The following is a 26452-nucleotide window of genomic DNA, read 5'->3' on the forward strand; positions in this document are numbered from 1 at the left end:
GGTTGCTTTGAGTCTCTTTAGGACACTTCCAAGCTCATTCAGGTCATTGGCAGAGTTCATTTCCTGACTAAGTGACTGAGAACCCCAACTTTTTACCAGCTGCTGGCTGTAGCCCACTGTCAGATTCTGGAGGTCACTCACAGTTCCTTGACACATGGGCTTCTTCAGAGTGACTGCTTACTTCATCAAGACATTAGGAAAATTGCCTTTCCTCTACACCCTCAGCTCATCACTGAAGTGAGTGCCTGTCACCTTTGCTGTATTCCACGGCTTAGAAGCAAGTGGCAGGTCTTACTCACACTCAGGGTGAGGGAATTACACAAGAGGTGACTGTCATAGGGGTCACCTCAGGGTCTGTCTGCTACAGCAGTTAATGATAAAAGTACTGGTTTTCTTGGGGCTTCCCGGGTGGCTCAGTGGTAGAGAATCTGCCTGCCAGTGCCAGAGACACAAGAGACACGGGTTTAATCCCTGAGTCAAGAAGATTCTCCTGAAGAAAGGGCATCCTGATCCAGTGTTCTTGCCTGGGAAATCCCATGGATAGAGGAGCCTGGCAGGCCAAAGTCCATGGGGTCGCAAAGAGTCGAACGCAACTGAGCCACATGACTGAGCCAAGCTGGTTTTAAACGTAACCTGGGTCAGAGTGACTATTAAAGGGAGTGAAGCTTACTACTGCTTCCCATTGGAATGAAGGACTTTGGTTGATTCTGAAGTTTTGCATTCAGAACAGCAGATATTTATTACAAACCTGTTGCTGCTGCTGTTGCTGCTAAGTCGCTTCAGTCGTGTCCAACTCTGTGCGACCCCATAGAGGGCATCCCACCAGGCTCCCCCATCCCTGGGATTCTCCAGGCAAGAACGCTGGAATGGGTTGCCATTTCCTTCTCCAATTACAAACCTACTCTTATGAATAAAAGACACTCCTGCCTCAAAGAGAAGGAAAGACGTTTTTTTAGACTATTATAAGAGGGAGGTATGTAAAGAAGGCAGCTAGACTACCTTTTCCTCCCATTTCCTCTCAATATCAGAAAAAAATTAAATCCTTTCATACTAAAATGGAAATGAGTTGCTAATTCACTCTAAAACCCAAATTTATTTAAAATAAACTGTCAGTTCCAAACTGAGATTTACTCTAACAGAATATTCCCCTTGGTGGTTTGAGGAATGAATAAGATGAATTATTTGCACTTGGGTCTTGCTTGCATAGTTGATCCTATAAGGACCAGTGTTTAATTCTTATGCCCTAGAATTCTTTACTTGGTAAAGAGGAGTTAGGAACATCTGTATCCCTCTTACAGATTCTCTAATTTGTATTTTCTTGAACTCTGTAACCTAATCCTTGTCCATGAATGGTGTAGTTGCTCTATGCATCAAATATTTTTGATTTTCCCCAATTCTACCATGACTCATAGAGATACTTGGGGAAAATGAGTCATTATACTATATTGAGCCTTAAAAAAAAGATTGTCTAAAAATAACGTTTGGTTGTATCAAGGTACATACCTAGGTTTGCTTTTTGCCCTTTCTGCTAGAGGTGCCTAATCATTTTCTAATCATGTTGACCGTGAGATTGTCTGTGGTAAATGGAGTCCAATGAATGAGTCTCACAAGTCTTGACTTGGGAGGTGGCAAATCAGGACTTTCTTCTTGAGGGTTTCTTTGCATTCTGGGCCCAAATATCCTGGGTTCTTTGGCTTCTTTTAAGGATGCTTGTACTTAGCTCATGTTCAAAATGACAGAAGCTTAAGTTTAACTCAATTTCCAGGAAAATACTTAAGCTTTTCGAATTAAAAGCATGAGAGATTAGTCTCTGAGTAATGTCTGAGTTAACCAGTACTCTTTATTAACCTAGAAACCTACCAGAAACTATTTGCCAGAGTATTTGGTGGCTTGAAGTGAGAGAGCCTGTGGCTATGATCATTCTTGACATGTTATGTTAGGGTATCTTAGATTTCATTTTTAAATATCACCTTCTGAGCTTACTGTTAATTGATTCCTTAAATTCTATAATATGAATTTAAGTTGTATTACTATAATACCCTCAACCAACTCCATGTCACTAATGCCTCCTTTTATTTTAAGGCAACTCTTTCTCTTAAACCAAATTTCCAACTTCAGTAAGAAGAATGCAAAAACAAAACTGCCACAGATTTGTTTCTGGGGTTCCTTCCTTTATCCTGTCAAGTTCTAATTTATTGAGTATCTACTACCATGTTCTAAGAAACATAGCGTTAGTAAGGGGGAGTGCAGAGAAAAGTCTAAATGGATAGAAAACACACAGCGAGATCCTCAATTAAACCAGTTTTCAAGGAAATACACATTAAAACAGCGATCAGTTGAGTGCCTACTATGTACTAAGATGTAGCAGCAAACAAAACATAAATATTTTATTAACTTACGCAACAAACCTATGTGAAGTGGATGATAAGTATCGTGGTAAAAATAAAATTGGAAATGGGGTAAGAGTGTTTGGGGGGGCAGTATTTTGGATCCCTGTCTTCACTCCCACCAGTGCAGGAGGCAAGGTATAGAGTAATCATCTCACTTTCCGTTGACCTCCCGAGCCTGCTGCTGTCATAGTCACGTAGAGGCAGCAGACCTGCACACAAAAGGGAACCTTACCTTACATATTAATATTCAGCCCTATGGAAACCCGTTAATGTGGATCCTGTGCTTGTGGTGTCAGCCTCAGGTGTCACTGAGGAAAATTTACTGTCTGGAATATTAATGGACTGGAAGCCAGTTTGTGTCTAGCTGCATGTGTGGCCATGTATGAGTATATGTATGTGTATTTGGGGAAAGAAAATATATCTTTAGAACTTACTACTGGAAATATCCATAAGGAACCTAGTTTCTACCATTTGGGGAGGAAAAAACCTTTTTTATTACTTTGCAGTAATACCTCCTTTTAACCCTAACCCCTGTACCTCATCTCTAGTTTAAACACCAGGCTGTCAAAAGTTCTGTGCACAAGGATTTCTCGCCCTCTCTCGTATATGCACCACATACACAATAGTTTCAGATCAGACTTTCTACACACCGTGTTTTAATTTATTAGAAGGGAAATTTCCCTCTTGTGGCTAATCTTTGCACCCTAAATTTTTCTAAAGTTCACATTTATGACTAAGCTATAAATTTCTAAAAATAGAGATTTATAGTGGAAATGTTGAGTCCTTCGTATTATGTTAGGTCAAAATGTCTAGCTAATTGGTATGCATTTGTTCATGCATATGTCATAAGCCAGGAGTATGTGCTAGCCCAGGCCCTAGACGTGACCACACATGGAACAGATAGGTGTGACCTAAGTTAGATGTGTTAATGTTTTCCTTTGTTTACAGCAAATTAGATGGTGTGAGGCACTGGTTTGGAAAAGTCTGTGGGCAAGGCAGACATTTAGGATTTATGGGCCTTTACTTAGCCAATATTACTTGGCTTTCTTACACCGTGTCAACCTGTATCCACTAGGGGACATAGGAGCACCTACTTAAAGACAGAATGAAAGCCTGGCTAGATTAAAATTTAAACACTGGACAATTGAGATTATGAAAAGATTTTTTAGCTTCATGATTCATAAAGAAGTATACATTTTGTTTAAATTTTAATCATCATGGGAAACTTCTTAAGGCAGGATCAGTATCTTATATTGATAATTATGGAAGGAGAACCAAACAAGAAGCAAACTAGCACACTTGTGCCATTTAACCGCATGCTTTTTTTCATTAAGTTTCCATGTGATCTACCAAAGTGATGCTGAGAATGATTCTGACTTTGAAAATTACTGTATATAGAAAAGACTTGCCTTTTGGGTTTAAAAGGTGAGCCATCTGGGGAGGATATCTATTATCAGATTCTAAAAACCAAAAACCCTGGATAGCTGCCCTAGAGTTGTAAATCCTGAGAGAGATATGTAATGAAGGGCATTAGTGATCCCTCCTAAAATGATCATCTGGCCTAACAGTTTCAGAAACTTAGATGGGGTTTTTGTTTATTTATAGTTTTTTTTAAGGTATCATTTACATATAGAAAATGGCTGCAGTGAATTTTGACAAATGCATAACTCACATCTGTGAAGATGTAGAATATTTCTGTCATTCCAGAAAGTTCACTCCTGCCCCTTCCCACACACAGAGCACTGTTCTTGTTTTCTTCTACCACACATTAGTTTTGTCTGTTCTGAAATTTTACTTAAATGACATTATATAATTCATCTTTCATTGCATCCAAGTTTTTTCAGTTCATCAATGTTTTTGCATTTTGTTCTTTTTTTGTTGCAGAATGGTAGTCCATTGTATGAAATTATGCATTTTAAAAATTCTTTCTCCTATTGATGGCCACCTAGACTATTTCTCGTTCTTGACTATTGGTGAATAAAAATGCTACAGACATTTGTGCACAAGGTTTGAGGGGAGGCCTATTGTAAAAGTTTCCCTTAGATAAATGTTTAGTAGTTCAATTGCTGCAGATGTTTTGAAGCTTTGTAGTTAGGTAAGACATATTTTCTCTGTTAATTCTCCTTTCATTGAAATCTCTTTTTGTCTGCTATTAATATAGCTACTTTAGTTTTTGCAGTCTTAGCGTTTGCATATTTTTTTCCCATTCTTTTAATTCCAACCTATTTGTTTATATTTACTCTGTCTCTTTGGGACAATATATAGCTATATCTTGGTTGATAATCTTTGCTTTTTAATTGAAGCATTTACCTTATTAACATTTAATGTAAGTATTAATAGAGTTGAATTAAGGTCTACAGTTTTGCTGTTTCTTTTATTTGCCCCATCTGTTTTTCTATCCTGTTTTTTTCTTTTCTGCCTTACTTTGGCAGAAAATCAAATAATTTTAATTTTCCATTTTAATTCTTTTATGGACTTTTCACCTGTACTTTCTTGCATTTTTTACTTATTGGTTACTCTAGGGATTGCAATTTATGTTCTTACCTTTTCACAGTCTATTTAGAGTTAATATTATACCAGCTTTCTACTGTTATTTGTGTGATTGTTTTCATATACATATATCCCAAAGTACAGTGCTATAATTTTTGCTTTAAATGGTCATATGTCTTTTAAGTAAATTAGAATACACATATACTCATGTGTACGTGTGTTTTCTAGCCTGAAGAATTTCTTTTAACATTTTTTGTAGTCTAGGTCTGTTGGTAGTGAGTTCACTGAGCTTCTTGAATGTATACATTATGATTTTGAAAATATTGAGGAAATTTTAGCCACTACTTTTTCAAATATTTATCATCCCTATTTGCTCTTTTTCTCTGTATACACATATTTAGATATTCTGATATTGTCTCACAGGTCACTAAGGCTCTACTTTTTCCTCCCTCTCTGTTTTATCTCTGTTCTTCAGAGGATAATTTCTATTGGTTGATTGCCTGGTGGCTCAGTTGGTGAAGAATCTGCCTACAATGCAGGAGACCTAGGTTCGATCCCTGGGATGGGAAGGTCCCCTAGAGAAGGGAATGGCACCCTACTCCAGTATTCTTGCCTGGAGAATTCTGTGGACAGGGGAGCCTGGTGAGCTACAGGCCATGGGGTCTGAAAGAGTCAGACACGACTGATCAGCCAATACACTTTCATGTCCACTGACCCTTTCTTCTATTCATCTCTGAGCTGCTGTTAAACCTTTCCAGTAAAATTTTCATTTTAGGTACTGTATTGTCAGATCTGGAATTTCTATTTAGTTATTTATTACAGCTTCCACTTCTCTGCTGCTGTTTCCCATCAGTCCATTTATGATCGTGTTTTCCTTTAAGTTTTAGCTGCTTTAAAGTTCTTGTCTGCTATATTCAACATCTGGGTTATTCTGAATTGGTTTCTATTGACTGACTGTTCTACACTTTCACTCTGATATGGGTCATATTTGTCTGCTTCTTTCTGTGTCGAGTTATTTTTTATTGTATGGTGGACATCGTGGATATTATGTTTTTGTAACTGCAGATTTTGTTGTCTTCTTTTAAAGAGTATTGAATTTTATTCTCAGTTCTGTTCACTCAGTCATGTCCGACTCTTTGCAGCCCCATGAACTGCAGCATGCCAGGCCGCCCTGTACATCGCAAACTCCTGGAGTTTACTTAGACTCATGTCCATTGAGTTGGTGATGCCATCCAACCATCTCATCCTCTGTCATCTCCTTTTCCCACCTTCAATCTTTCCCAACATCAGGGTCTTTTCAAATGAGTCAGTTCTTCACAGCAGGTAGCCAAAATATTGGAGTTTCAGCTTCAGCAAATCAGTCCTTCCAGTTAATATTCAGGACTGATTTCCTTTAGGTTAGATCTTCTTGTAGTCCAAAGGACTCTCAAGAGTCTTCTCCAGCACCACATTTCAAAAGCATGGATTCTTCGGTGCTCAGCTTTCTTTACAGTCCAGCTCTCACAACCATACATGACAACTGGAGAAACTATAGCTTTGACTGATGGACCTTTGTTGACAAAGTAATGTCTCTGCTTTTTAATATACTGTCTAGGTTGGTCATAACTTTTCTTCCAAAGAGCAAGCGTCCTTTAATTTCATGGCTGCAGTCACCATCTGCAGTGATTTTTACAGCCCCCCAAAATAAAGTCAGCCACTGTTTCCACTGTTTCCCCATCTGCTTGCCATGAAGTGATGGGGCCGGATGCCATGATCTTAGTTTTCAGAATGTTGAGCTTTAAGCCAACTTTTTCTCTCTCCTCTTTCACTTTCATCAAGAGGCTTTTTAGTTCTTCTTCACTTTCTGCCATAAGGGTGGTTTCATCTGCATATCTGAGGTTATTGATATTTCTCCTGGCAGTCTTGATTCCAGCTTGTGCTTCATCCATCCCAGCATTTCTCATGATGTACTCTGCATAGAAGTTAAAGAAGCAGGGTGACAATATACAGCTTTGACGTACTCCTTTTCCTATTTGGAACCAGTCTGTTGTTCCATGTCCAGTTCTAACTGTTGTTTCCTGACCTGCATACAGATTTCTCAAGAGGCAGGTTAGGTGGTCTGGTATTCCCATCTCTTTCAGAATTTTCCACAGTTTGTTGTGATCCACACAGTCAAGGGCTTTGGCATAGTCAATAAAGCAGAAATAGATGTTTTTCTGGAACTCTCTTACTTATTTAACGATCCAGTGGATGTTCGCAGTGTGATCTCTGGTTCCTCTGCCATTTCTAATACCAGCTTGAACATCTGGAAATTCATGATTCACATACTGTTGAAGTCTGGCTTGGAGAATTTTGAGCATTACTTTGCTAGCATGTGAGATGAGTTCAATCATGAGGTAGTTTGAACATTCTTTGGCATTGCCTTTCTTTGAGATTGAAATGAAAACTGACCTTTTCCAGTGCTGTGGCCACTGCTGAGTTTTCCAAATTTGCTGGCATATTGAGTGTAGCACTTTCACAGCATCATCTTTTAGGATTTGAAATAGCTCAACTGGAATTCCGTCTCCTTCACTAGCTTTGTTCATAGTGATGCTTCCTGAGACCCACTTGACTTCACATTCCAGGATGTCTGGCTCTAGGTGAGTGATCACACCATCGTGATTATCTGGGTCATGAAGATATTTTTTTGTATAGTTCTTCTGTGTATTATTGCCACCTCTTCTTAATATCTTCTGCTTCTGTTAGGTCCATACCATTTCTATCCTTTATTGTGCTCATCTTTGCATGAAATGTTCTCTTGGTATCTCTAATTTTCTTGAAGAGATCTGTAGTCTAAAATTTTATTCTAGCAATCAGTAAATTTATTATCAGATCAGATTGAATTTTATATAGGTTATTATGTCTTTTTAACAGAATTGAGTGGAAAGACAGTTTCCATTACCCCTTGCTCCTATGTATGCACAATTGCCCCCTCCACTCGCTCCACTATCAACATTCCACACCAGAGTGATACATGTTACATTCAGTGAATATACTGACACATCATACTACCCAAAGTTCATCGTTTATATTAAAGTGAAAGTTGCTCAGTTGTGTCTGACTCTTTGTGACCCCATGGACTATACAGTCCATGGAATTCTCCAGGCCAGAATACTAGAGTGGGTAGCCTTTCCCTATTCCAGGGAATCTTCCCAACCCAGGGATTGAATCCAGGTCTCCCGCATTGTAGGCGGATTCTTCATCAGCGGAGCCCCAGCAGAAGCCCAAGAATATTAGAGTGGGTAGCCTATCACCTTCTCCAGCAGATCTTCCCAACCCAAAAATTGGACTGGGATCTCCTGCATTATAGGCAGATTCTTTACCAAGTGAGCTATCAGGGAAGCCCCTAGTTTATATTAAGGCTAATTACTCTAAATATGTTGTACATTCTATGGATTTTCACAAATGTATAATGACATGTGGGCTTCCCAGGTGGCACAGTGGTAAAGAATGCGCTTGCCAGTGCAGGAGACACAGGAGATGTGGGTTCGACCCCTCGGACAGAAAGGTCCCCTGTAGGAGGAAATGACCACCTACTCCAGTATTCTTGCCTAGGAAATCCCATGGACAGAGGAGCCTGGCGGGCTACAGTCTATGGGGTCGCAAAAAGTCATTCACAGCTAGGTAACTGAGCACGCACGCATGACGGCATGTATCCACCATTGTAGTCTCATACAGAATAGTTGTACTACCCTAAAGATAGTCTGAACTGTGCTGATTGTGTCCTCCCTCCTCTCTGACCCCAGGCAACCACTAATCTTTTTATTGTCTCTGTAGTTTTGCTTTCTCCAGAATGTGATAGAGTTGGAATCAAACAGTATGCAGCCCTTTTAAATTGACTTCTTTTCATGTAATGTTATGTATTTAAGTTTCCACCCTGTCTTTCTATGGCTTAATAACACATTTATTTTCAGTATTGAGTAATACTTCATTGTCTGATTGTACCATGATTATTTCTTCATCCACTTGCTGAAGAACATCTTGGTTGCTTCTAAGTTTTGGCAATTATGAATAAAACTATTTTTATCTTCTGGGAGAGATTGTAGAGAACTGGTATGATTTCTTCCTTAAATGTTTGGTAGAATGAATGAGTCTGAAAAGGATTATTATAAAGTTTGTTAAAATGGATGTAAAGTAACCTTTACTCTAGGACTTGAATAGCTCCATTTCTAAGGCCTGACGTTTCAGAGGTATCAGCAAAATACCTGGATGATCAGTGAGGTTTCCCTACAGTGACAGGCAGGACTTCGCAGTCACAGAAATCTCCGTATAGCCTCAAACTCCCAGACAGCTGCTTTTTTTGCCTGGTTTGTAGAGTCTTGTCCTGGTGCCCTGGGTATATGTAGCCAAGTATTTAGCCAGTTTTATAGTTGTTAATGGTGGGAAAAGTACTCTGGTACCAATTACTCTCTTACAGCTAAAAGTAGAAGACTTGTTTGTTTTTCACAAAAATGTCTTTGACCAGATACTAAGGTACACATATTTAGGCCAAGACTCCTTAAGGCCAGCATATAAAAAGTCCTGGAGTTTTGTGCCGAATGGAGATTTCAGAGATTATGCAGTGTCCTGGAAACAGAAATTCTGGTTGTCCAGAAGTGGGGAGACCTCACTGAACAAGTGTGGGGACTCCTTTGAGACCCAGAAGATCCAAGCCTTAGGAGTGGAGCTACTCTAGCCCTGGAGTCAGAGTGGAAGGTTGATTTGTTTAAAAATTAGTTTCCATTTGTCTTCTGCAGAACAGAGAAACAGTCATTGTCCTAGCGATCTTTCTGTCAAGTTAACTCGAATAAACTGATTTAAATTGAGTGGTATAAGTTAATGCAAATTGGGTGCCTAAATACTGAGTTGACAGTAAAGGAGTCTCCAGCATACTCTTCATATGCTTTATCAGAGGAGGAAGATTTACAAAGAGAATGTCTTTCTAGGCTATTTTTTCCCATTACAACCACTGGCTATACTTTAATCTGTTTCCATATCTTTTAGAAAAGTACCTCCAGTGCTAAAATGCCTTTTGCCATCTTAATCCCAGAGCCCCATAGGCACAGTGAGTTGTTCATTGTACCTATGGTTTATTCATTTAAAAAAACAAAGATGTTGTGCTGGTGTTAGTATCTGTTTTCAAAAGAATCTGCTTATGAAGAAATATTTTTAAAGTCTTTTTCAAGACTTTTCAAGAGTATTTGTCTGTTACTTGTAAACGTGTATGATCCAGTAGAGAATACATAAGTTTTTAAAAAGATACTATGAGAAAAATATGGAACTTTGTTCAGTATTCCCTACCCTAAATGTATCTGATTTTTACTTTTAGTAAAACAGTGTTACATGCAGTATTTCTATGGTGCTGAACATTGTCTTAGTCTTTAAAGGAAGTATATGAAGACCTCTTGTATACTAGACTTGAAGAATTGGAGGAGGAACTACTGTTAAATACACATTTTCTGTTTTCTCAAATGTTTTCCATTCTTCTGTCAGTTCTGTCTTTTATGGGTCATTCAACCCACACATTTCTGGATGACTTTTAAACTGTCACATGTCAACCAAAGAAAAGTAGATGTAAGATGAGGAAATGAACTTGCCTTATTAGAAATTTGGCTAGACTTTTCCTGTAAAGGTTTTTACATTTTTAGTTTCTAAGTGCATTTTGCATTTTGACAATAATAAGAAACAGGAAGGGACATGAGTGAATGATAATTGCTAAAGAAAATACTCAAGAATGTTGCATCAGAAAGCCACTTGGGAATAAACCTAAAGTTTATATGGAATATGCAAAGTGAAATTTTGTTGCTGTAGTCTACAGACAGTATTCCATCTGAGAGGATTTTTTTAAATAATTGTGAGATAATTTTAGTGCTTAGGACCAAATTTTTTTTTAAAAAGAGCAGTTTAGATCAGCAATTCTTTAGAAGTTTGTGGTAGAGCAATAATAACAATGTGGATTCTGACCTCAAAAAAAAGCTGACGATTATAAATGACTGCTTATATTCCTTTTTAAAAATTCTGTAAATTTTAGGTAAAAATCTAATAACCCAAACAATATTTCCTTGAATTTGAAACGGTCTGTTTATAAAATTGAAATAACTTGCCCTGGAATTCAGAATAAGGTAACTTTAAAAAAAAAAAGAACAATTCATCTTTCCTGGCATCAAGTCCTTGACGATTAGCACAATCATTCCTGGGATCCTCTTGCCTCTAATACTCATGACTACCAGTAGAGTGGTATGTCACAGCCCAGCTTTCAGCAGATGTAAACTGTGCTTCTTGAAGACATGAAATTCATATGGTTTTTACTATACTTTCAGTACCAAGCACAGCTAACACAGTGTCTGGTACATAATAGTTGCTTAGAAAATGTTTTTTAGAATGACAGATATCAATGCCTCTGATTTAATGTCAAAGACACTATTATGAGGACAATGTGGAACTCTGTTCAGTATTCCCTCCCCTAATCATATATGATTTTTACTTTTAGAAAATACTATTAATTCTTTAGTACTTTTGTAAGCAAATAGTTGGGGAAGAATATAGGCAAAATCCAGGATTATAGATAACAGCAAAAATTTTTATTACATGAGTCTAACTGCTAGAGGGATTTAAAAAGTATTTCAACCTAGTATGTTGTTATCTTGGACATACCCTTTTTTTTTTTAAAGCATTAGCTTTTTAAATTTTCTTTAAAGGGCTTTTTAAAAATATAGCTGTTCTGCCTTATGCTTTGTAATGACTTTATAGTAATTCGTGTTGTGGTTATTTCATAATTTATTTGTATCAGTACCTTCTGGGTGAATTGTTAGGTTGTACACACACATGCGTACATACCTTTGAACAATAGTCTTGCTATTTCCTTAGAATAAATTCTATGAAATCATGCACAAACTTCTTACAATTGTTGTGAGGATTAAATTAGATAATATTATAAAAGCCTTATAACAGTGCCTGACAGTAAAATCTCAAGGACTTTGGTAGTATTGTTGTTTTTGTTGCTTTAGTCTTGCCACTTGGAGAAGGAAATGGCAACCCACTCCAGTATTCTTGCCTAGAGAATCCCAGGGATGGGGGAGCCTGGTGGGCTGCCGTCTATGGGGTCGCACAGAGTCGGACACGACTGAAGCGACTTAGCAGCAGCAGCAGCAACAGCAGTCTTACCACTAGACATCAAGCTCCTAAATAAAATGACTGCTTCAACTAGAAAAACATCAGAGATCCCAACTCCAAGTGGCTTGAACAATAAGGAAATTTATTATTCTTTTACTAAACAATAAGGAAATGTCATTGCTAGAAGGTCATTGTGTGTGTTTGGACAGGGGCAAAGTGGTTAAGAAATCCAGAACTGGTCAGTACAGGATTTCAGGAAGATCCAGAGTCTTTGCATATGTGTTACCTGCCATATTCAGGGAGTCAGCTTGATCCTCAAGCCAGTCCTGGTGACAAGATAATGCTTACTTCAGCTGTAGGAGGCATTCTTGAATGAAAAGAAGAAAAGACATGGGTCTATATTTAAGAGGGATGTCTCTTTCTGAAAGCCTCAGAAGATATACCTTCACATTTTATTTCCTATGACTGGTTAAGTGGAATGAGACTGGTGATATTGGCTTAGCGCATTATTTTTTATACCTTTTGATCATGATACATAGTAGAAAATATATTTTATACCATGATCAAGATACTCATCACACATATGTTTGCATATATGTATATGTCACTCTATACAGTAAAACATAATTCAAAATAATAGCTCCTCAATATAATACTTATCCTTACTACTTATGATAAAATTAAACACTGTTTTTTATTTATATTTAAATACAAGGGTTTTTAACCCTCAAATAAAAACATTCATAAAGATTTCATGGGTAGTATAAGTTGTTCATAAATTTGTTCCAGTCCAGAACACATGAAGACGGTGAACCTATATGGTATACTGTTGAGTCTATTCTTTTAAATTTTGATTGAGTCAAGATAAATATTTTTCACAGAAAGAGGTAATTGAGAGTGGTAAAATAATCTTGGAAGTGGTAAAATAATCTCAGATGGTAGAGTCTGCCTGCAGTGCAGGAGACCTGGGTTCAATCCCTGGATTGGGAAGATCCCCTGGAGAGGGAAATGGCAACCCACTCCAGTATTCTTGCCTGGAAAATCCCATAGACAGAGGAGCCTGGTCGGCTGTAGTCCATGGGGTCGCAAAGAGTCGGACATGACTGAATGAACGTGTCCATTGATACAGGCAAGAATCATCAGTGAATTCTATACTCAGAGATAGGATACACAAGTGCAAGAATACCAGGAGTTGGCAATTACTGGGAACCATCTTGGAAGCTGCCTAGCACAGAGTATAAAATTATAAGACAACTCAAATGCAGTGTGTGGCCCTGGATTCAGTTCTGGATTGGGAAGAAAATGCTGTTAGGTAGAATTGGGACATTTGATGAAATTTGAGTTTGGCCTCTGTATTAGATAGGATTGTTGTTGTCTAGTCACTATGTCCAACTCTTTGTGACCCCGTAGACTGTGGCCTGCCAGGCTCTTCTGTCCATGGGATTTTCCAGGCAAGAATACTGTACTGGGTTGCCATTTGCTTCTCCAGGGGATCTTCCCAACCCAGGGATAGAACCTGAGTCTCTTGCATTGCAGGCAGATTCTTTACTACTGAGCCACGAGGGAAGCCCATTAGATAATATTACATTGCTGATGACTTACCTGATTTTATTTATCATATTAATACAGTCATATATAATACAGTGTCCTTATTATTTGGAAATGCACACTAAAGTATTTGTCTGAAAAAAGGCTATGAGGAGATCCTTTATACTACTCCTGCAGGGTTTTTTTTTTTCTTCTAAACTTGCAGTTATTTCACAGTTAAGTTTTTTTTTTCTATTTCTACATTTACTTTGGCATTTTTTAAATATAAATTTATTTATTTTTATTGGAGGCTAATTACTTTACAATATTATGTTGGTTTTGCCATACATCAACATGAATCCGCCACGGGTATACATGTTCCCCACCCTGAACCCCCCTCCCACCTCCCTCCCCATCCCATCCCTCTGGGTCATCCCAGTGCACCAGCCCCTAGCATCCTGTGTCATGCATCGAACCTGGACTGGCAACTCATTTCACATATAATATTATACATGTTTCAATGCCATTCTCCCAAATCATCACACCCTCGCCCTCTCCCATGGAGTCCAAAAGACTGTTCTATACACCTGTGTCTCTTTTACTGTCTCGTGTACAGGGTTATCGTTACCATCTTTCTAAATTCCATATATATATGCATTAGTATACTGTATTGGTGTTTTTCTTTCTGGCTTACTTCACTCTGTATAGTAGGCTCCAGTTTCATCCACCTCATTAGAACCACAGTTAAGTTTTAAAAAGGTGAGGGAAATTGTTTTTCAACTGAAAAAAAATGTATTTCTTGAGTTTTACATCCACTGAGTGCATGATTGTACCTCATGATGTTAGATCCTTTTAATGCGTTGTAGGATTCAGTTTGCTAGTGTCTTGTTGAGGACTTTTGCACCTGTATTCATAAGGAATATCGGTCTATAGCTTTCTTACCTGGTGGTATCTTTGATATCAGAGTAATGCTAACCTCACAGAATGAGTTAAGACATGTTCCCTCCTCATATATTTTTCTGAAAGAGCTTTAAAAGGATTACTATTAATTCTTTAAATATTTGGTAGAATTCATTAGTGAAGATGTCCAATCCTAGATTTTTCTCTTTGGGGAGATTTCTGATAGGTCTGTTCATTTTTCTTATTTCTCCTTCAGTCAGTTTTGGCAATTTGTTTATTTCTAAGAATTTTTGTTTTTTATTCCTTCCAGTTTATCTAGTTTAATTTATATTGAACAATAATACATTTTTACATTATATGCAAATATCTGATTTCAGCTTTATGTGAGAAATTGCATTTAAACCATACAAAATAAATCCTCCGTACAACTGCCTTGCTTGCATATCTGACCTAACGTGCATCTATCATGATGACATTTTCAGCATTCTGGTTGCTTCACATCCCATCAATGCTTGGTATTTTTCATCTTTTTCATTTTAGCTGTTCTGATAAGGACATTTTTATTTGGCCTTTAATTTTGAAGACGTTTAAGGACATTATTACCACAATAGGTCTGTCATTGTTATTGTTTTCCATATTTGTAAAATCATGTTAAAAATTAAGTTTTTTTTAATATGTAAACTGTGGTTCAAATAAAGTCAAAGATTGCTGAGTGGAGTCAACATTTTCACTACCAAATCTGGTAGCTGAACTTGCTTTATTGTTCTTTTTTTTTTTTTCAAAATTTAAAATTTTCAGTTGAAAGATAACTTGTACTAACTCAGTTTGAGTATACAGATTTCTCAGGAGGCAGGTAAGGTGGTCTGGTATTCCTATCTCTTGAAGAATTTTCCACAGTTTGTTGTGATCCACACAGTCAGAGGCATTGGTGTAGTCAATAAAGCAGAAGTAGATGGTTTTCTGGACCTCTCTTGCTTTTTTGTTGATCCAATGGATGTTGGCAATTTGATCTCTGGTTCCTCTGCCTTTTCTAGATCCAGCTTGAACATCTGGAAGTTCTCATTTCACGTACTATTGAAGTCTGCTTGGAGAATTTTGAGCATCACTTTGCTAGCATGTGAGATGAGTGCAGTTGTGCAGTAGTTTGAACATTTTTTGGCATTGCTCTTCTTTGGGATTGGAATAAAAACTGACCTTTTCCAGTCCTATGGCCACTGCTGAGCTTTCCAAATTTGCTGGCATATTGAGTGCAGCACTTTCACAGCATCATCTTTTAGGATTTGAAATAGTTCAACTGGAATTCCATCACCTCCACTAGCTTTGTTCGTAGTGATGCTTCCTAAGGCCCACTTGACTTCACACTCCAGGATGTCTGGCTCTGGGGGAGTGATCACACTGTTAGGTCCATACCATTTCTGTCCTTTATTGTACCTATCTTTGCATGAAATGTTCCCTTGGTATCTCTCATTTTCTTGAAGAAACCTCTAGTCTTTCCCATTCTATTGGTTTCCTCTATTTCCTTGCATTGATCATGGAGGAAGGCTTTCTTATCTCTCCTTGCTGTTCTTTGCAACTCTGCATTCTGATGGGTTTATCTTTCCTTTTCTCCTTTGCCTTTCTCTTCTCTTTTCTCAGCTATTTGTAAGGCCTGGTCAGACAACCATTTTGCCTTTTTGCATTTCTTTTTCTTGGGGATGGTCTGGATCACCACCTCCTGTATAATTTGTAACATTAGTCTGTAACATATAGTCTGTTTGTAACATATAGTCTGTCCATAGTTCTTCAGGCACTCTTTCTATCAGGTCTAATCCTTTGAATCTATTTGTCACTTCCACTGTATAATCATAAGGGATTTGATTTAGGTCATACCTGAATGGTCTAATGGTCTTCCGAACTTTCTTCAATTTAAGTCTGAATTTTACAATACGGAGTTCATGATCTGAGGCACAGTCAGCTCCTGATCTTGTTTTTGCTAACTGTATAGAGCTTCTCCATCTTCAGCTGCAAAGAATATAATCAGTCTGATTTCAGGATTGACCATCTGGTGATGTCCATGTGTAGAGTCTTCTCTTATCTTATTGGAAGAGGGTGTTTGCTATCACCAGTATGTTCTTCTGGCAAAACTCTGTTAGCCTTTGCCCTGCTTCTTTTTGTACTCCATGACCAAATTTGCCTATTACTCTAGGTATCTCTTGACTTCCTCCTTTTGCATTCCAGTCCCCTATGATGAAAAGGACATCTTTTTAAAAAAAAAAAAAGACTTATAAGCAATAGTCTCTTCAATTTCATGAAATATGAGAGTTCGGTTTACTGTCAAACTTACTGAACATTCATGTTCTCCTTCCTGTTCACTCTTCTCTTAAGAACAAAGGGTCACATGCAAGTGAAGATAAGACTTCAAGGCAGCATGCAAATGATAGTAACCAGCATGGCTCAGTGTGCTTCCAGAACCAGCAGCAGCATTACTCTGGAGCTTGTTGGAATGTAAATTCTCAGGCCCCAACCCAGACCTACTAAATCAAAGACTCTTGGTGTGGGGCCCAGCAACCTGTGTTTTAACGAACTTGAGAGGTAATTTTTATGGCAAGCTAAGGGAAAAATACCAATGCTGTTGTACTCAAGTCAGGTGTTTAAGTAGAGAGTATGAAACACAGATTCCTAAAGTTTAGGTCAATTACATCAGCAAACCGTGTTTAAGAGAAATGAACAAATTGACTTTGCGGTGTCTTAACTGAGCCTGCTATCTGTAATACAGGCAAAGTAATGGAGTAGTCCAAGAATTCCATGTTCTTTACTTTTGATTGATGGTTGATCTTTCTTTTCAGCACGATGTATCTCAGACCCTGCTCAAGGCAACACTGGACAGTGTTGTAGAAGAATGTGTCAGTTTTGTGGGAGTGGATATTAACATCTGTTCAGAAGTTTTGTTAAGGTGAGACAAGAAGTCTGTGGCTGAAGATTACAGAATCTTGAGTTTCTTTACTGACTGTCCAAACTCAGTTAAAACAAGGGGACACATGTGTGAAGTTGCCAAGTATAGAAAATCGATCAGTTCATACATTGCTTTAAGTAATCAGTCAGGGAGGAAGACATCATTTAAGAAAATAATCATAACAATTCATATACATTATCATTTTTAATATAGAAAATCTAAAATGAAGAGCATATGATAACTGTTGAGTCACTGCTGCTGCTAAGTCACTTCAGTTATGTCCGACTCCATGTGACCCCATAGACAGCAGCCCACCAGGCTCCCCCATCCCTGGGATTCTCCAGGCAAGACCACTGGAGTGGGTTGCCATTTCCGTCTCCAGTGCATGAAAGTGAAAGGTGAAAATGAAGTCGCTCAGTCGTGTCCGACTCTTAGCGACCCCATGGACTGCAGCCTACCAGGCCTCTCCACCCATGGGATTTTCCAGGCAAGAGTACTGGAGTGGGGTGACATTGCCTTCTCCATTGAGTCACTGCTGCTGCTGCTGCTAAGTCACTTCAATCATGTCTGACTCTTAACGACCCCATGGACTGCAGCCCACCAGGCTCCTCCATCCATGGGATTTTCCAGGCAAGAGTACTGGAGTGGGGTGCCATTGCCTTCTCCATTGAGTCACTAATAGAATTTAAATAAGGTTAACATGGAAAAGAGCCATTTCCCATCACATAATAGGGAGATATTTTTTACTAGTTCAGTCTCTTGCTTACATCTGTCAAAGCTGGCCATCACCAGAAGATAAATTCTGAGGGAACAGGGTATATGGTTACCATATTTTTACCTTGATTCCTCAAGTTACATATCAAAATCTTCATCATATTAATACTATTATCACGTCTTACATGCTCTTTTTCCCCCCTGGGGTTATAGAAGAGCTGTTCTTTTGTTCCTAATCTTGCATTTATTATACAAGTCTGGAAATTCTGGACCTCTGGGGAAAAAAAATCTAGATTCTTCTGCTTTGAAATTAGAACAGCAGAAAATAATTCCTTGCATTTTAAGGTGTTGCCTCCCTGGTGGCTCAATGGTCAAGAATCCACCTGCCTAGTAGGAGAGGTAGGTTCAGTCCCTGTATCAGGAAGATCCCCTGGAGAAGGAAATAGCAACCTACTCTAGAATTCTTGCCTGAGAAATCTCATGGACAGAGGATCCTGGCAGGCTACACAGTCCATGAGGTTGCAAAGAGTCAGATACAACTTAGCAACTACACAACAGCAACTTTCTACCATAGTAATAAATATTCCATAATTCCATATATGGAATTCTATAGTAGAATTCAGATTCTCTAATTAACATCAAGTCAACTACCTAATGACAGAGTTTTTTTTTTTGTCATGGATAAGTACCTTTCCACCGTTTAAGTCTTGGCTGACAAAAAAATAAGAGAGTACAACCCAGCTGTAGCTGTGGTAATATCTGCTCCTGAATCACTTTGTAAGCTAACTGGGAATAGGCAGAATTATTACTTGATTTAGAAACATAAGTAATGTAACTAGTGTAGAAATACTGTAGGAAAGTAGTTTTCTTAGACCTCTGTTAACCAGTTTGCCAGCGTCTTTATGACAGCCCTGGTTTGTCACTACTTTGCTGTCTACTGTCCTTCACTCCTCTTGGAAAACTGTTTCCCCTTTGTCTTTTTGACATAACCCACCTTTGATTAACTGAGCTTAGAGACATAGGACAAGATATAATTGCAATTGCTTTTATGTTTCTTTACATGCCATCTTTTCTTTCAGTTCTCTTAGAACAATTATATTGGCCACATTACTCATTTTGTTTATTTTTTTAGGCATATCGCTGGACTCAATGCCAACCGAGCCAAAAATATTATTGAATGGCGTGAGAAAAATGGGCCATTCATCAACCGAGAACAGCTGAAGAAAGTGAAAGGGCTGGGTCCAAAATCTTTCCAACAATGTGCTGGTTTCATCAGAGTCAACCAGGATTATATTCGAACATTTTGCAGGTGACTATTAAAGTGTACACTGTTGTTTCTAATATTAACCTCCTCCTCTGTACTGTTACCCATCCTTCTCACTGGCGTAAACCCTAGCTGTTCATTTCTTCATTCCTTCATTCAATATGTATAGACTGTCTTAATCTTTACTAGGTACTGGGAATACAGCAGTGAACAAATGAACAAATTCACTGGCCTCATGGAGTTAAGTTTTAATAAATGAGACAGACAATAAATAAACTAGTAAAACAGTTTCAGATAAGTGTTATAAAAATTAAAACAAAGCAATATGACACTATCTTAGGGAGCAATAAGCTGCTTTATATGAGTTATTTACTGAAAAGTTATTTGAGCCGAGTTTTGAATGAAGTGAAGGAGCCAGTCACATAGGGATCAGAAGGAAGGCATTCAAGCATAGCAAACAATATGTGTGCAGCAGCCTAAGGCAGGACCACTTTGGTGTATTTAGGAAAAGAAGCTAAGGCCAATGTGATCGGAGCACCACAAGTGGAAGGACTGGTACAACATGAGGCTACAAAGAAGACTTTGCAATGACCACTTCATATTGACAGCTGTTCCCCTAAGCATAGTTGAGGGACTTCCCTGGTGGTCCAGTGGTTAAGACAATGTGCTTCTACTACAAGGGCCACAAGTTCCATTCCTGGTCAGTGAAGTTCTACATGCCATGGGGGTTTGCCCCCCCCCCAAAAAAAGGGCAGCATAATTGAGTTTCCCTGCTTCTTCCTCAGTGAAAACTGGCCAAGGCATTAATTATCAGATGTGTAAATTAGGAGCTAAATTCTTGCTTTCTAATCCTGGTAGCACAAAAAGCAAAGAAATTGCGTAAACTTCTTAGCATTTTGTAATCATAAAAGACTAGCTTTTATGCCTTGGCTTCTTTGGAACTACTTGATTCATTCATTGTGTATTTTTTTCTTCTGACACAAAAGTTACAATCATTTTTTTTTTTCTGGAAAAGACTGAGGGAAAACCAGCCCCTCTGAAAAGCAGAATATATTATAAAGCCATAGTAATTAAAACAGTTTGGTTTTGATGTAGAAATAGGTAGAACAGAACAGAGTCTGAAATACACTAAAACACAGAGGGAATTTAATTTATGATAAAGGTGACATTTCATATAGTGGGGAAAATCGATTAATTAACCAGTAAAACACTTGGTTAGTAAATTCAAGGAGTATAAAAAAGAATAAAGTGAAAAGTGTACCCCAACTTGTCCCTTCAAAATAGTTTTTTATATATTGCTTCTAAAAATAAATTTATACTTATATAAGCTTATATATATGTGTCTATTATTTTTAAATGCATACAGAACAACTTATAGTATACAACTAGTTGAAACTTTGTTTTGTTTCAGTAATGTATCTTGGATCTCTTTCCATGTATTACATATTGATTTATATCATTCTTTATAAATGCCAGCACAGTATTTAATTTATAAATGGACTGTAATTTAATCAGTGCTCTGTTGGTGAACATTTGGGTTATTTTAAAGCCTTAGTTTTTTTCAATTGGTAATGAAGGACTTGAAGATTCATGACTATTATATTTCCTTGATAGGTCATGCCTTTATTCAGAATGACTATTGCTATCTTATTGAGTGTTTTTATTTTCAAATCTATTTTATTTGCTAGCATTGTTGCCATATCTGCCTTTTCAGAATATGCTTGGTATGTTTTATTTTCAAACTTTCTATGACATTTAGTTTTTTATATGACTCATAGATTTTCTGGTTTTGCTTAATCTTAATCCATTCACAGTTATTATGCATATTGATATGTTTGAACTTCCATCTTATATATTTTCTCTTCATGCCTTCATGCAGTTTGTTACATTTATCAGTTAACAGGGCTCCTCCCTGTTTTTCTCCCTGTCTTCCTTCAGTTCAGTTCAGTTGTTCAGTCGTGTCTGACTCTTTGCAACCCCATGGACTGCAGTATGCCAGGCCTCCCTGTCCATCAACAAATCCTGGAGTTTACCCAAACTTGAGTCGGTGATGCCAGCCAACTGTCTCATCCTCTGTCGTCCCCTTTTCCTCCTGCCCTCAATCTTTCCCAGCATCATCAGGGACTTTTCAAATGAGTCAGCCTTTCCCATCAGGTGGCCAAAGTATTGGAGTTTCAGCTTCAACATCATTCCTTCCAGTGAACACCCAGGACTGATCTCCTTTAGGATGGACTGGTTGGATCTCCTTGCAGTCCAAGGGACTCTCAAGAGTCTTCTCCAACACCACAGTTCAAAAGCGTCGATTCTTCGGTGCTCAGCTTTCTTTACAGTCCAGCTCTCACATCCATACATGACCACTGGGAAAACCATAGCCTTGACTAGACAAACCTTTGTTGACAAAGTAATGTCTCTGCTTTTTAATATGCTGTCTAGGTTGGTCATAACTTTCCTTCCAAGAGGTAAGCGTCTTTTAATTTCATGGCTGCAGTCACCATCTGCAGTGATTTTGGAGCCCCCAAAAATAAAGTCAGACACTGTTTCCACAGTTTCCCCATCTGCTTGCCATGAAGTGATGGGAACAGGTGCCATGATCTTAGTTTTCTGAATATTGAGCTTTAAGCCAACTTTTTTAAGCCACTCTCCTCTTTCACTTTCATCAAGAGGCTTTTGAGTTCCTCTTCACTTTCTGCCATAAGGGTGGTGTCATCTGCATATCTGAGGTTATTGATATTTCTCCTGGCAGTCTTGATTCTAGCTTGTGCTTCCTCCAGCCCAGCGTTTCTCATGATGTACTCTGCATATAAGTTAAATAAGCAGGGTGACAATATACAGCCTTGACGTACTTCTTTTCCTATTTGGAACCACTCTGTTGTTCCATGTCCAGTTCTAACTGTTGCTTCCTTACCTGTATAAGATTTCTCAAGAGACAGGTCAGGTGGTCTGGTATTCCCATCTCTTGAAGAATATTCCACAGTTTATTGTGATCCACGCAGTCAAAGGCTTTGGCATAGTCAGGAAAGCAGAAATAGATGTCTTTCTGGAACTCTCTTGCTTTTTCCATGATCTGGCGGTTGTTGGCAATTTAACTCTGGTTCCTCTGCCTTTTCTAAATCCAGCTTAAACATCAGGAAGTTCACGGTTCACGTATGGCTGAAGCCTGGCTGGGAGAATTTTGAGCATTACTTTGCTAGCGTGTGAGATGAGTGCAATTGTGCGGTAGTTTGAGCATTCTTTGGCATTGCCTTTCTTTGGGATTGGAATGAAAACTGACCTTTTCCAGTGCTGTGGCCACTGCTGAGTTTTCCAAATTTGCTGGCGTATTGAATGGAGCACTTTCACAGCATCATCTTTCAGGATTTGAAATAGCTCAACTGGAATTCCATCACCTCTACTAGCTTTGTTCGTAGTGGTGCTTCCTAAGGCCCACTTGACTTTGCATTCCAGGATGTTTAGCTCTAGGTGAGTGATCACACCATCATGATTATCTGGATCGTGAAGATATTTTTTGTATAGTTCTTCTGTGTATTCTTTCCCTCTCTTCTTAATATTTTCTGCTTTTGTTAGGTCCATACCCATCTTTGCATGAAAAGTTCCCTTGGTATCTCTAATTTTCTTGAAGAGATCTCTAGTCTTTCCCATTCTATTATTTTCCTCCATTTCTTTTCACTGATCACTGAGGAAAGCTTTCTTATCTCTTCTTGCTATTCTTTGGAAACCCCAGTAAGACAGTAGGTGCTAAGAGAGGTCATCAGAGGGCAGACAGACTGAAACTACAATCACAGAATACTAGACAATCTGATCGTATGGACCACAGCCTTGTGTAACTCAATGAAACTAAGCCATGCCATGTAGGGCCACTCAAGACGGATGGGTCATGGTGGAGAGTTCTCACAAAATGTGATCCACTGGAGAAGGGAATGGCCAAAACCCTTCAGTATTCTTGCCTTGAGAACCCCATGAATAGTATGAAAAGGCAAAAAGATAGGACACTGAAAGATGAACTCCCCAGGTCGGTAGGTGCCCAATCTGCTACTGGAGATCATTGGAGAAATAACTCAAGAAAGAATGAAGGGATGGAGCCAAAGGAAAAACAACACCCAGTTGTGGATGTGACTGGTGATAGAAGCAAGGTCCAATGCTGTAAAGAGCAGTGTTGCATAGGTCCATGAATCAAAGCAAATTGGAAGTGGTCAAACAGGAGATGCCAAGAGTGAACATCGACATTTTAGGAATCGGTTAACTAAAATGGACTGGAATGGTTGAATTTAACTCAGATGACTATTATATCTACTACTGTGGGCAGGAATCCCTTAGAAGAAATGGGGTAGCCATCATAGTCAACAGAAGAGTCCGAAATGCAGTACTTGGATGCAATCTCAAAAAATGACAGAATGATCTCTGTTCATTTCTAAAGCAAACCATTCAATATCACAGTAATCCAAGTCTATGCCCCAACCAGTAACACTGAAGAGGCTGAAGTTGAACAGTTCTATGAAGACCTACAAGACCTTTTAGAACTAACACCCAAAAATATGTCCTTTTCATTATAGGGGACTAGAATGCAAAAATAGGAAGTCAAGAAACACCTGGAGTAATAGGCAAATTTGGCCTTGGAGGACAGAATGAAGCAGGGCAAAGGCTAATAGAGTTTTGCCAAGAAAATTCACTGGTCATAGCAAACACCCTCTTCCAACAACACAAGAGAAGACTACACATGAACATCACCATGTGGCCAACACCGAAATCAGATTGTCTTCCTTACTCATCTTTATCTCCTCTTAGTGATTCCAGCTTTTGTATCTTCTATGCTTCTGGTTATTATCTTTAAATTTGATTTGGATTGGTCTCTGGAGTTAATAGGTGTCTCTGTACTCCTCCTAGAGAAAACTAGAGCCAAAGGTCTCTTCCCAACCTTCCTCCTGTCAATGCTGTGTCCTATGGTGGGATAATCTGGGATTTTAGTTTCAGACTGTTTTTATATATGTTCTACAATATTCATGAGCAGTTATTTAACCTAGTGATTTTTATGGTTTCTGTGCTCATCACTGTTTCTTATAGTCCACATTATCATTTTTCTTGAACTCAGTGTTTTTGTTGGAATTTATACTTAAGAATTTCTTTTCAGAGAGAGTATATTATATGGGTTGTACCACAGTCCATACATGTCTGAAAGTGATTTTAACTTGTCTGCTAGTTGCTAGGTATATAATTCTAGATTCAAAATCATTTTGTCTCAGACTTTTAAAATATTGCTCCACTGTGTTCCAGCATCTGTGTTTGTCAGTGAGAAAACTGATGCCAGTTTGATTCTAGTTCCTTTCAAAGTAATGTTTTATTTTTATCTCTTAATTTTTAAAATTCTAGAGTTTTCCTGTCATAAGTCAAATATGAGTCTTTTTCTAGTTATTCTTTTCCCATTCATTCTGTTTTATACTCAGTAGATTCCTTTGGGGAGCTTGTGTTTTTTTCAGCTCTGAGAAATCACCTTTTCCTTCTCCTCCTCATTTAATTTATTTTCGTCTGTTTTTCTCTGTTCTCTCCTAGAATGCCAATTACACAGGCAGGATCAATTAATGTTGGGGCTTTAAGTAACAGAAAGTCCTATTAATGGGTTTAAACAAATAAGTGGCAATTTCTGTGAAGTGCATGGTCAAAGTCTGGTGGCTGTTTGTTTATATTTGTTTGGCAGAGAAATAAGCTCATTTTTAATGAAAGGCTCTAAAACCCTCTGCCTGCCCTCTAGCCCTCCCATATCCCCCCATACTGTTTATTTTTTTTATGACAGAAAGATAGTATTATTTTATCTTATTTTTTAATTAAAAGATAATTGCTTTACAGAATTTTATTTTCTGTTTCAAATGGTTACAGTAGTCAACAAACTGAATCTGCAGGCGAAACTCAGGGAGTTGCTGTAACAGCTTCAGCAGGTGTTGAGGTCACAAATGAGAAGCAAGTCAAGAAAAGGAGCAAAACTGCAGTGAATGTTGTACTAAAGCCAAATCCTTTGGACCAAACTTGTATTCACCCGGAATCGTATGACACAGCAATGAGGTAAGTCTGGGGCCCCTGTGGGAATTCTCTATGCTCACAATGAGTTCTCTACAGCAAATGGCCTTTGTTATGGCATAATGGAGACTTTAAAAATATGACCATGTTTAAAATGACAACATTTTTGAGAAGTTCCGCATTGCTGAGTTGTGTGGCACATTATTTTATTTCAGTGAGGAATGAAACCATTATTCCTGGAGCAGTGTCAAGCTAATAAACCCTGGTCCTAATGGTGAAGTGTGTGTAATGGAAATTGCATGGCACTCTCCTCTGTTTGTTTTGGAAATTAATAAGACACAAATGACTAGCACCTGGCTTAAAGCTTGTGCTTATCTAAAGATAAAGGCCTTTAGTAAACAGCCAGCTCTCAGATTTCATAAGAAATATTGCCCTGCTTAGTTATTATAGAGTCTAAGAAGTGATATACTTTTAATGAGAATACATTAATTAACACAGGGAAAGGTTTGAGTACAAGGGAAAGTTTAAAATTAGGCATTAAAAGAAAAAAATTTAATACCACATTTGATCAGTTCACGGTTTTTAATTAGTTCAAAAATAGTGACTTGCTACACAACTGCATACTTAAGGCTTCTAGTGGACTAAATAGTTTAAAAATAGTGGACATTTTAATTTTCACTGAATCTAAGTTTTTAACTTGTTTAAAATAATTTATGTTTGAGTATTTTAAGAAATGTAATTTAATTTCTTTTAAAATATTTAAGATTGTGAACATTTTAGAAATTTCTATAAACGTTATAGAAAACTTAGAAAATAGAAAAAGAAAATTCTATCAACATCAGCAGTGATATCCTTTTTCTCCCAATATTTTATTATAAAAAAATTTAAAGAGAGAAATGTTGAAAAAAAATTTTACAATGAATCCCAATATACCGTCACCTAGATTTTATCATTAATATTTTGCTATGCCTGTGTTTTCACTCATCCATCTTCTTGTCCATTAGTCCATTTCTTTTTTATATATATTTTAAAGAAAATTACAGATATCAGCACACTTTCAGCTAATACTGTGGCATGTATATCATTAACTAGAATTCAGTAGTTTTTTATCTTTTTGTC

The 26452-nt window shown here is 37.9% G+C and overlaps 1 protein-coding gene across 1 annotated transcript in view; it reads left to right on the top strand.

Moving 5' to 3' along the window:
• Positions 1–26452, top strand: part of SRBD1 (S1 RNA binding domain 1) — a 228727-nt gene that overhangs the window by 179687 nt on the left and 22588 nt on the right. Inside the window, exons 17-19 of the mRNA XM_069583411.1 lie at positions 17243–17349; positions 19196–19372; positions 25196–25378. Of these exons, the coding sequence (XP_069439512.1) occupies positions 17243–17349; positions 19196–19372; positions 25196–25378 (467 nt within the window). The remainder of the gene's footprint in view (positions 1–17242; positions 17350–19195; positions 19373–25195; positions 25379–26452) is intronic.

The sequence above is a fragment of the Ovis canadensis genome, chromosome 3 (assembly GCF_042477335.2).
Source record: "Ovis canadensis isolate MfBH-ARS-UI-01 breed Bighorn chromosome 3, ARS-UI_OviCan_v2, whole genome shotgun sequence".
Classification (NCBI taxonomy): Eukaryota; Metazoa; Chordata; class Mammalia; order Artiodactyla; family Bovidae; genus Ovis; species Ovis canadensis.